The sequence below is a fragment of the Herpailurus yagouaroundi genome, unplaced genomic scaffold (genome assembly GCF_014898765.1).
Source record: "Herpailurus yagouaroundi ecotype Mexico unplaced genomic scaffold, PumYag 215, whole genome shotgun sequence".
NCBI lineage: Eukaryota > Metazoa > Chordata > Mammalia > Carnivora > Felidae > Herpailurus > Herpailurus yagouaroundi.
Genome location: NW_024412446.1, coordinates 4,259,956 through 4,271,510, shown reverse-complemented (window position 1 = coordinate 4,271,510; position 11,555 = coordinate 4,259,956). Strand labels below are relative to the sequence as shown.

Genomic DNA, 11,555 nt, shown 5'->3' with positions numbered 1-11,555 from the left:
CCCCCCCCCCCCCCCCCCCAGTGTGAAGCCTGCCACGTTTCTCCTCCCTGCCCTTGCGCCGGTCAGGATCGTGTGAAGGAACCCGTGTACTTGAGCGTGCAGGCAGTGAACCCATTTGACATGCTGCTATGAAGACTACTTTTAGAACAACGATTAAAAAAAAAAAAAAACAAAAAAACTAACCTACGGAAAAAAAAAAAACAAAACCCTTTATTCTTTAATTGTTGCTTTTACAGTGATATTGTGCATGCGAACCAGGAGCATTTTGTGTCTTAAGAAAAATAATCTTAGAACAGATGGCTGTGAGCATTACACCCGTCGACAGAACAAGTCACAAGAATAATAGTTCAGGATTTGGTTTTCCTCTTTTTCTTGTAAACCTGAAGGGTTGATATATTCTTTCCATACATTATTAGAATCTAGTTTTGTTCCAAAGTTGTTAAACTTGCAATGAAAAGAAAATGTGCCATTTTTTTCCCACTCGGAATTATTCATAGCTGTATATTTGAAACTGCTAATTATGCGTGCGGTGTATGTTCTTAGTGCAATTTGTTCTGTAGTTCCTCTTTGACCAAACCGTGGGTATTATTAACATTAATTTATATTTGTCTCATCCTGTATGTGTGTGTGTAGTGTGTTTGTAAGTATGTGTGGTTTATAATCTGACAAGGTCATGAAGCTCAGTTTGGCTGTAATTTAATTCCCCTTCCCTTATTTTTATTTATTTTTGTACTGTGCTGATTAAATAAAATGCACTGACCATCCATTACATAGGCCTCTTTTTGTGGGCATGCCATTCACGAGTGGGGGTGGCGGGGGGGGGGGCTAGTAGAAATGATTCCTCCGCTCCAAACGTAATTGGATTTGTGTTATGGGCTGTGGGGGGAGAGGAGGGAGGTCAGGGCTCAGGGCAAGGGCTTAACCAGTGTGTTCAAAGTTAAGGTGATTAAGAGAGAAGCACAGGTGAAGTCAACTCTGGCTTAGTCGGGCATTGGGGGCAGGAGTTGCTCCTCAGAGGCTCCCTTGGCTCTGCGGAGCTGGGTGACAGGGCCCTGCGGCCAGGGGGTTGGGGGGCGGGGAGGAGCAGGCCTAGGTGTGTCCTGGGGAGGGGCTGGCTAAGGCTCCCGAAGGGGCACCAGACCCAAGACCCCATTTATGGGGCTTGGCTCTGAGGCTGCTGCCCCCACATGTCCCGGGCCAGGCTCTGTTCAGCGCCCGTCGCCGGGATGCCGGGATGCTTCCTCTCTGGCCAGCGCGTGTGGAGGGGTGTCCGCGTGGCTCGGCCCTGCCAGTTTAGTTCTGTGCAGGTTTCCAAGAGTGACCAATCCAGCCCTGGGGCTCCCAGATCAGCAGCCACCATGGCCCATGATTGTGGCAAGGGTGGCGGCTACATGGCCGCTGCTCTGTGCCCACTCCTGCCACCCGCCTAAGCTTCAGGGCCTAGGGCAGCATGGACTCCAGCCTCCCCAGGACCTGCACCCCGTGGTCCGGAGGTGCCCCTGGACACTAGGAAGGCATTTCCACCCAGCTTGTACCTTGAGAGCTGTCAGCTTTGTGATCGAGGCCACGGACTTTTCTCAGGGCGTCTCCCTTGGTCTGAGTCACAGAAGCGGGGCTGCACGTGCTTCTCCCCCCCACCTTCCCCCCCCCCGCGCCCCAGCTTCCCCCCCTCCCCCGCCCCATGATGGTGACCGGGTGGCTCCTGGGCGTGGGGATGCTCTGCCATCTCTGCACCTAGCTCACCTGCAGCCCCCGCCCCCACTCTGTCCTGAGAGGTCCCGATGCCTCCGGCTCATTCTCCTGCCACCCCCATGGTCCCCAGCCGGCCGCTGTGGGCATCGGAGCCCTTCCTTCACGTACGCGCTTGGACTTCAGTCACGGTGAACCAGGTGAACTTCGAGCCTAGCGCACGGGCCTCAAAATGGTGGAACAAAATGCTTCCATTGAACGCCGCCGCCTCCTGGCCTTCCCATAGCTTTCTTCTCGCTAGCTGTTTAATATTTTTGTTCAGAAGCCTCCAGTAAATTACCCTCCATTTTACCTTATTTGTGCCTCATGCTCCCTCCCATCGCCTGGGATAACAGCTTTTTACCAGCTGAAATGTCACAATTGTAGGTATAGTTCTCAATTACAGATAAGCAGGACACCTTTAAAAATAAGATTTAATGCTTTATTGCTCTTGACGGTAAATCAAAATATGCTCTAGAAATAAAGTTAATTTAATGGAAAATAGGAATAAACGCAGCAAACCATAAAACTGCATTTAATTAGATCAAGAGAAACACTTCATTGCATACAATCACTGTGTCCTCGGGCTCTCCCCGGGCACCCAGGAAGCATGACTGAGACCACACCCTCAGTTCCTGGTCGTTCTTTCCTCCCACGTGCTGGGATAGGACATCACGAGAAAGTGCTTGTCGACCGGCCCTCGGCGGGAGGCCCCTGCGCTGGGCCGGGGAGCCACAGGCGGCCCTGGAAGGCAGGAGAAAGGACTCCAGCCTCAGAGAAACCCTCATTGGCATGTTCCATTTCGGTGTGTCTAAAACATACCTGTGCACATATCTAGCGTAAAGCAACAGGTGTGGGGAAGTCAGTGGAAAGGAGAGGCGCCGTTCCAGTTAGGACGGTTCAACTAGTGTCAAGGTGATTGGCAAAACTCTGTTGCTAAACCAGGCTGATGGCACCTCTGTGCTGTGCAGGCAGCTGACCAGGCTTCGAGAATGAGAATGGGTGTCGGAGGACAGGATGCCAAGAGGACTTTTTGTTGCGAACTGCACGGGGTGCGGACGTTTATAGACCCTGGGAAGTCGGGGCTGGGGGCGTGTGTGCACGAGAGCAGGCTGCTGGGGCCACCTGGGGGTCAGCCAGGTGACCATGTCAGGCACAGGACGCTGTGCTCAGGCACTTGGTGTGTTTTGCAGCGTCCATGTGGCAGGTCGGGAGCGTGGCGGGGTTGGGGGGGGGGAAGCGGGTGGGGGGTAGGGTGCGGGCAGCGTCTGTGGCAGAAAGTGAAGAAAACAGCAGCGCGTTCCTTTGACACCGTGCCGGTCTCCTCCTGAGCCCTGGGCTCACCCTCAGTGCCCTCCCCACACGGCGTGTCCCAAGTCCCTCCTTTTAAGGCTCCTGGCCTGGAGGCCTGGGCTGCCCAGAGGCTCGGGGCGGAGTCCTCCGCTGAGGCTCAGGAGCAGGGCGGTCTCAGGAAGGCATGTGAGGCGCCCGTGCTTTCGGCCGGGCACGGACCGGCAAGACGGTGGCCCTCTCCCGGCGCGAGGTCTGTGTGCCCAGCCCGGGCCCCAGCTGCCGGCGGGGGGTGTATGCAGGGCAGGGTGGGCATCCTGGCCTGGCCTGCAGTGCCAGGACCCCCCAGCTCTGTTTCTGTCCCTCCGCCCCTCTGGCCCCGGTCCTCATTCTCCAAGTAAGTAGGAAACAGAGGTGTGGGAAGGGGAAAACATCCCAACTCCCCCCCCACCCCCCCAAGCACTCACTCCCTGGCTCCCGTGACTCCGTTTTCTTATTGGTGTGCTGACAGGAGTGTGGGCACCATAGACGCAGTACCGGATGAGCAGCCCTGCAAGCCGCACCGTGTCCGTGTGCAACCACCACGGGCCCAGGCCGTGTGGTAAAGGAAGGTGGCCTTTGGAGCACCTGCTCCCTCTCGCAGAGGTGGCCTCGGGCCCCGGGGCACCCGGCTGGACTGCCAGCTGCCAGCTCCTGGGCTGAGGGGCCGGCCCTGCAGGTGAACCTGCTCACCTGGTGGCTTTGGCTGACTGCTGGGGGAGGGGCTCCGCCGAGGAGCGCTGAGCGAGGTCCTGGGGTGGGGGTGGGGGGCTGTGGTCACCTTGGGGGAAAGAGGGGTGGCAAGCTGGACTCACGGAGAGAGCAGGGCTCCATCCCCTGCCAGTCCCCCAGGGGAGCACGTTTTTGGTTGGGGACATCGCGTCAACCCCTCGCAGGCCGGGTCGCTGGTCAGCGGGTCAGGGCACACTGACCTGACCTGGCCAGGGGGCGCGGGGAGGGCAGAGGCTTCTCTGACTCCAGGCACCATCAAGTTGTCTCCGAGGGTATGAGCCCAGGGCTCTGCGGCAGGGCACCGGGGTCTTGGGTCTGTGGAGTGAGGACCATGGAAAGTCGGGGCAGAGGAGGATGGAGACCAAAGGCAGAAAGGCAGCAGCAAGGAGACCTCAGGGGAGGAGCCTTGGAGGAGGCAGAAGAGGGCTGGGCTCCAAGCACAGACCCTCGCGAACTGGTTTGAAGCGGGCAGCAGCGGGCAGTCAGCAATTAGACGGGGGGCCTGCGATGCGGAGCGGCTGGCGGGGGAGCTGCCCGGCTCCGTGGCCCCCGCGCCCTGGCGAGGCCTCCCCGGTGAGCGGTCAGTTTCCGGGCACGCTGAGGATGAAGCCCGAGCGGTTCTTGGTGAAGTCGGGCTCCGGCTGGTTGAGCCGCGTCTCCACGGAGACCGTGCACTTCTTCCCGTGCAGGCTGCACTGCACGGGGTTGGTGACGTTGACTTGAAGGTGGCGCTTCTCACTGGAAGAACCGAGAAGAGAAAGCCCAGATGGGCAGTTAGCAGGCAGCCGGAGTGGGGTGTGCTTCCCTGGCAACCCCTGGGGCCGGCCGATCGCCGAGCTGCTGTGGGCCTCGCGGGTGGCCTGGGGCCACGGTCCCAAGTGGTGCCCCCGGAGAGGGCGAGGGCGAGGGCGGCCAAGGCCGGGGCTGGGCTGCAGCCTCAAGCCAGAGCCAGCAGCCAGCAGCTATCAGGGGCCTGCTGCCCGGCTCTGCAGCACCTGGCTGTCGGGCTGGACCGGAGTGGGGAAACGTGGTGGCACCGGGGCCGCCGAGGCTCTGGCCTCAGGCTGAGGGCCTTGTCGGGAGGGGCGTGGGGTTCTGATTCGGGACGACTGGTTGTCTTTGGTGGCAACTGGGAGGTGCGTCCGGGGGCGACTGGAGGTTCTTGCCCACGCGCCCTCCCTGCCCAGAGGAATGGCTTCCAGGAGTCCCGCCCCGGCTGTGCCCAGCGGAGAGAGGCGCCTTCTGTCCATCCGCTCACTCCTGCTGGCTCAGCCCCGGCGCCCGGGCTCATGCCCCTTCAGCTGCTTTGTGCCTGAGAGATGCATGCAAGGGGTTAAGAGGAAGGCCTGTGGCATCTGTGGGTGCTGGCCTGGTGCAGCAGGGCCCCCCGGGCCCCTGCCCTTGCGCCGCGGAGGACGGACGCAGCCGAGGTGTTTCAGGCTTCCTCCCGCCCCTTTCCCGCCTGCTCTCTCACGGGGTGTGTCCCACGGGCAGACAGTGGATCGGGAAGAGACCCGAGGTTATCACTTGTGGGCATTAGGTGTCTTAATACTTAATGTCTTGCCGGCTGCAGTTAAAACCTTGGCTTAGCTATTTTTAATCAGACTTGGACATAAAAATAGAGTCCACCAGAGGCAGTGACTCAGGCACGGCTGGGTTCCTGGGGGAGCCAGGGCTGCTGTGCAGGGTCGAGGTGTGGGGCCCTGAGACCCTCGTCCCGCTGTCGGGCTGGCCCAGGGCAAGCCAAGCCCCTGCGCTCAGCTCTGCCCGCAGCTGGAGATGCCTCTGGGACCCCGAGCCTGCACCTACCAGGGCTCGGTCAGCCTCCGTGTCCCTCGTCACCCTGCCACAGCCTCTGGGCGCCTCTGGCCGGAATCATGTCCTCTGGGGATGTCTCCCTTCTGACCCTGGCAGAGGCCTCCCCTTTGGCCTTCCCTCAGTGCACTGCTGGGGACAGCCTCTGCCTCCCGCCTTCTGTGTCTGCGCCTCTCCTCCCTATGGTACAGCAGTGTGCACACAGTGGGTTCTAGATGCGCCTGGGGGACTCAGTCCTGGGGAAATGGCTCTAATAGGGCCACATTCCAAACACTGAGGCGGGAGATGGGACGCACCAGCCACCCCCACGTTCTTGTCTTGGTACAACTGGGACATTGCTACTTTCAATAGGGCCCTTCGGGCTCCAGACCCTTCCCAGCGCCCTGAGTACGGTATCTGCAGAGAGCTGCCCCCGACTTCACTCTTCCTCCCTCTTTTGGGCTCTGGGTGTCTCTAGTATCTGCTCTGCAGTCTTGGTGCAGGGTCGAGGCCGGTGGGAAACCTAAGAGGAGCGAATGGCTACCGTGGAACGGGTCACAGGGTAGCAACGCCCGACTTCGCCTTGAAAACGGAGGCCCCGGTGCAGGGTTGCAGGACAGAGAAAACCGCAGAGAACCAGCGCTCTGATTTGCTTCTCCCCACACTGGGCGGGGCTGGGAGTTTCCGTCCCAGCCTTTCTGTGTCCCAATCGGGGAGCAGTCCCAGCACGGGTACTGGTCCCCGCTTGTAGAATGAGAGCCCCTGGAGGGCAGGGAGGACCTATGGGGCTCACACACTGCACTGTGTGCACAGGGACGCTCCCCAGGTGCTGTCGGGGGACATGGACATTTGTTGCTGCACTGCTGTCGTGGGCTCACAGGGCCACCATGACGTGCGGGCTCATGTCCTCTGCTCGGCCGGCTGCTTCCCCCCAGGAACACATCTCTGCCAACCTCACGTGCTCCCTGCAGCCTCGTAAGTGCCGGGCACGATTGGTTGAGATCCTTGTAGGGCTCTAGAAGGGAGGCCTGCTACTTAGCAAAGGAATATTCCGTACTGTCGCCTTGAGTGACAGTCTGTGCCTGCGCTCCTGCTCCTTCCCTTGGCATAGCACTGAGTGGCCCTGCCCCAATTCCCAGCCTATCTTCATGGGGTGCTGAGGGGTTTTCCCAGAAGAGGGGGGTGAGGGGCTACATGTAATGCTTTTTAAGTATTTATTTTGCGAGAGAGAGAACAAAAGAAGGGGAGGGACAGAGAGAGAGAGGAAGAGAGAATCCAAAGCAGGCTCCCCACTGTCAGCGCAGAGCCCAGTGCGGGGCCCGAACCTGTGAACCGCAAGATCATGACCTCAGCTAAAAACAAGAGTCAGATACTTAACCGACTGAGCCACCCAAGCGCCCCTACATGTGATGCTTTCAGAACAGAACAACGTTGCAACAGAACAACGTTGGCTGCAGGAAGAACCAACTTTCTGGTCTCAAGAGCTGGGCTAAGCCATCATCTGCCGGTGCCGTCCGCACACGGCCATCGACAGGTGACAAAGGAAGATGACGTGGTTCCTCAGTAAGTCACACATAGAATTATTACCACGTGACCCGGCGATCCCTTCCAGTCCCGGAGATCTATCCGAAAGAACCGAAAGCGGATGTTCACACAACATGTGCAGGAATGTTTATGACAGCATTATTTACAGTAAACAAACGGCAGGACCAATCCAAATGTCTACCAACTGATGAAGGGACAAAGTATATCCATTCGATGAAGTGTTATTCAGGAAGTACTGACACAGGCTACAACATGGATGAACCTTGAAAACATGCCAAGTGAAAGAAGCCACGTAGTGTAGAATCCCACTTACAAGAAATGTACAGAGTTCCCAAATCCATTAGAGACAGAAACAGGAGTGGGGCGGATAGGGACTGCTTCCAGGCTTTGGGAGGATGAGAATATTCTGGAACTAGACAGTGGTAATGGTCGCACAGCACCGTGAATGTGCTGAATGTGACTAATAGTAAATTTACGTGTCTTTTACAACAATAAAAAAAAAAAAAAGTGGATGGATCTAAAGGAAACCTAAGAACTTGCCTTCAAACCATGTTTTCTTTTCTCATTTCAAGCTCAACTGAAATGGTTTTAAGACCAGCAAGGGGGTGCTTGTGTCTGTGCTGGAGACAGGACGGTAGCTGGGTACAAGCGGCAGAGAGGAAGTGGACATTCCGGAAGGGTCATCTGACCTCTCTTGCTGGAGCTTCCCCACATTGGAGATCTTCATAAAGCTCGAGCACCTCCTTCATTTTGCAGAGAAAGGAGAGCAGATTTAATAGGTGGGGGCAGGGTATCTCCCCCTGATGGCACGCCAAGCCAATGACAGCTGCCGTTGGAGGCTGGCTGCAAGGGGGAGGGGTTTTTTTCCTCCCCATCTTCTGTTACAGGATTTAATGGCTCAGCAAACTCTGGAATTCGGGGACTTTCATCTTGTTTCATCTGTTCTAAGCCATCACTGCCGGCAAATGGCCTTTATCAAATTACGTTCCTTCATTTTGCACCTAGGCTCCCGTCCTCATGAGAGAAATCTGTGGGTAAACGCAAGACCCAATCCATGGGGGCCCCCAAGTGAGCCCTGTATTTTTTGTAGGGCCTGCACAGAGCAGGGCAACAAAAGTCTCCCCGGGAGCTGTACCGGCCCAGAAAATGTCTCCTCTCGTCCAGCCCCGCTCGGCTGGGACGTGGAGACGCCCACCCACTGGTCTGCTCCGACGCCCCCCAGGACTCGCAGAAGCGAACGGGCCAGCTTCTCTTCTCAGTGGCGTTGCTGGCATCCCCTGCTGGAGTAGTGGTGACCCTGTTCTGCTAAATGCACTTTGAAGGGAAATGGAACGGGAGGGGGGGCAGGGCAGGGCACTGCCTGTGAACGCGTCCTCTGGGGGCTGGCGAGGTGTTCCTGAGAACGTGAGGCTAACGCTACGCGCTCCCGTGTTTGCTCACAGGACGTGGCGGGAAGAAGCTCGCCTGGCACCAAGCACAGGCAGGTTGTAAACGGACGCTTCTCACAGTCATCAGAGGTGTAGCAAGCGTGCCGTGACGGGCCCCAGGGTCCCCGGGTCAGGCCATTCTCTGTTTGGGCACCAGCCAGGCGCAAACGCGGAGGCTCGGGCGCTCGCGGGGGCAATGCCACGGAAGGGGCGTCTGGAGCTCGTGTGTGTGTAGCTGCGTCACTTCAGGAAGCAAGGCCCGCTGCTCGTGTCAGACCACAGAGGCCTAGGAAGTGCTACTTCTTTCTCAAAACCCGGCTCTAGGAAGTGCTACTTCTGTTTTTGCCGGGGCCGAATGGCTCCTCGGACTGCGGTCACTTCTAAAGCGAGTCTAACGGTCCAGCGCCATGCGGTCCTGAGAGTGGGGGTGTCCCACCTCCTGGTCTACCGAGTCCCGTTCGAGTCTGCCTCTGGTGACGTATGGGGTCACCACTTCTTTGTGGAAGATAAAGCTCCCCTTGTCATCGAGTGGCTCTCCGCAGGCAGCTTGTCCCAAGGCCCCCCGCCCCTCCCCAGCCTGGCGCCCGCCTCCACAGCACTGAACCGGTGGGCAGAAACCCCACGTGCCCTACTTGTGGCCCTGCCTCTGCTCTCTCTGCCCTGGCCACCATCACGCTTTAAAAAAAAAAATTTTTTTTTAATGTTTATTTCTGAGACAGAGACCGAGCACGAGCGGGGGAGGGGCAGGAGAGAGACGGGGAGACAGAATCTAAAGCAGACTCCAAGCCCTGAGCTGTCGGTACAGAGCCCAACTCGGGGCTCGAACCCACGAACCACGAGATCATGGCCTGAGCCAAAGTCAGATGCTTAACCGACTGAGCCACCCAGGTGCCCCAAGGCACTCCCATTCTTGACGGGGTGACAGGCACACATGAACACCCTGTGATTCGCATGGGATGCATGCAGGAGGGCCACGTGGTGACATCAGACTGGCACCTCAGAAGAAGGGGGACTCCTGCAGGAGCAAACTTACTCCTTAAGTATTGTTTTATCTTTAGTCCCTTTCATCTCAGACATTACCCCACAGTAGTGTCACCCATGCCTGTGGTTTCGATGATAGTTACCCAGTCAGCGTCCCCAGCCTAGTGTGAGGTCCAAGCACATATCTGCAGCCACCTGCTAGACAAACGCCCTGAGCTGCACCGACAGCTGTGTCTTCTTGTGTCCAACACTGAGCTATCGTCTTGGACCCTTCCCTCAAACTGGTCCCCTCCTCTTGTCACACCCACGACTGCAAGAGTGGTCATCATCTACCTGGTCATGAGACCTGCACGCCGGGAGTCAGCCTGGATCCCTCCTCTCCCTCTGCTGCCCGCAGCCAGTCACCACGCTCTGTTCACCGAGCTTTCTCGGTTTCTCTCCACTGCCACCATCCCAGCCCAGGTCTCAGCCCCGCTGAAGCCTCCCGATGGATTCCTCTGCCTTCGGTTTGCCCCACACCCCACTTCAAACCTGTCCTCCACCTTGCCCTCAGACATATCTCCTCAAGGCACAAAAGAAGCCCGTTACTCCCCTGCTGAAACCCCTTCAGTCGTTCCCCAGAGCTTTCGAGAACTGCCCGCCCCCGCCCCGGGCTGAGCCGAGTGTCCCCTGTGTCCACTGCTCTCTCGCGGCTTCGAGTGTGCAACGATGCTGTGCTGGTTCCAGCAGCACGATCAGAGCTCACAATGGCCCTGATGCTTACCAGGGTCTAGAAACGTGAACGAAATTCCACCGAAAGGATATTTAAAATCAAAGTGGAGGCTGAAAGAAGGAAAGGATGACCTCCAGGAGCTGGAAGGAAGGAGGGGACAGGAGGCCACTGTGAGAGGGAGGGTCCTGCAGATGCCAAGGTGGGGACATGCTGGCTTGAGCAGGAGACATGCCCACGCGGGCCACATGGGAGGGGAACTGGGTCTGGAATGAGGCTGAGCCCTTGCAGGCTGCCGGATCCAGAAAAAGGTCACCCGAGTCTGCCTTCTAGCCTGGCAAAGTGGGAAGACACACAGTTTTCCAGTAAAGACTGGAACCCTCAAGGTGTCTTCACTAAACCTCTTGAAAAGCAAACCCCACTGCAGATCACCAAAGGCAACGAGCAAACCTTCAGAACTCCCACAGGGAAAAGACACATTCCTTGCAAAGGTACAGACCTTTTCATCAAATGTGAGAAAACAGTGAAAACACAGACTCTTCCAAGTGTTTAAGGAAAATAACCACCAACCTAGAATCATCTTGAGCACGAGGGCAAAAACAAAGACTTTCTCAGACACCAAGGTAAATTTAAACAAGCATTCACTGTATGCATGTATGTATGAATAAATAAATACGACTAACTTTGGGGGTTCAACCCAACACTGATCTAAAGTCCTGGAAGACAACAACATGAGAGATGGGGTGATGGTCCAAGGGAGGCATTTGGAGGGCCTTCGTCATCTGGGAGGAGGGTAGGGACGCTGATGAACTTTAGATTTCCTAAGACCTGTGCGGGTGTGAAGAAAACTAATGGTAAACAAGAATGTTCGACGGAAACATGCAACTCTGGAAGAAGTGGAAGGAAGGGGGAGAGAAACTCTGCCTCATCTAATGCAAGGCAGAAAACAGGAACCAAAGCAGCCAAGAAGCAACATGGGAACAAGAAATCACTAGCGTGGATGTGAACACCGAGGCGTGTGAACCTGTTACAAGGGACTTCTCGCATTTAATTTAGAAATGCAGCTACCTGCTATTTGCAAGATACCCATCTAAATCATCATGACAAAGAAAAGTTAAATGAAACCAGACATGAGGCAAATACAAATCACAAGAAGGCTGGCAAAAGACGCTGCTGGGAACGAACTCGTTAGGTAATTGTTTTCTAAAAAAAAATTTTTTTTAACGTTTATTTATTTTTGAGACAGAGAGAGACAGAACATGAACGGGGGAGGGTCAGAGAGAGGGAGACACAGAATCCGAAACAGGCTC

At 56.6% G+C, this 11,555-nt stretch overlaps 1 protein-coding gene across 4 annotated transcripts in view; it reads right to left on the bottom strand.

The window, feature by feature from the left end:
• Positions 1-2,156: 2,156 nt before the first annotated feature.
• MYO1D (myosin ID) overlaps positions 2,157-11,555 on the bottom strand; it is a 357,287-nt gene continuing 347,888 nt past the window's right edge. For all 4 annotated transcript variants that reach the window (XM_040455227.1, XM_040455229.1, XM_040455228.1 and 1 more), the window contains one exon: positions 2,157-4,527. In XM_040455227.1, the coding sequence (XP_040311161.1) occupies positions 4,371-4,527 (157 nt within the window). In that variant the 3' untranslated portion in view covers positions 2,157-4,370. The remainder of the gene's footprint in view (positions 4,528-11,555) is intronic.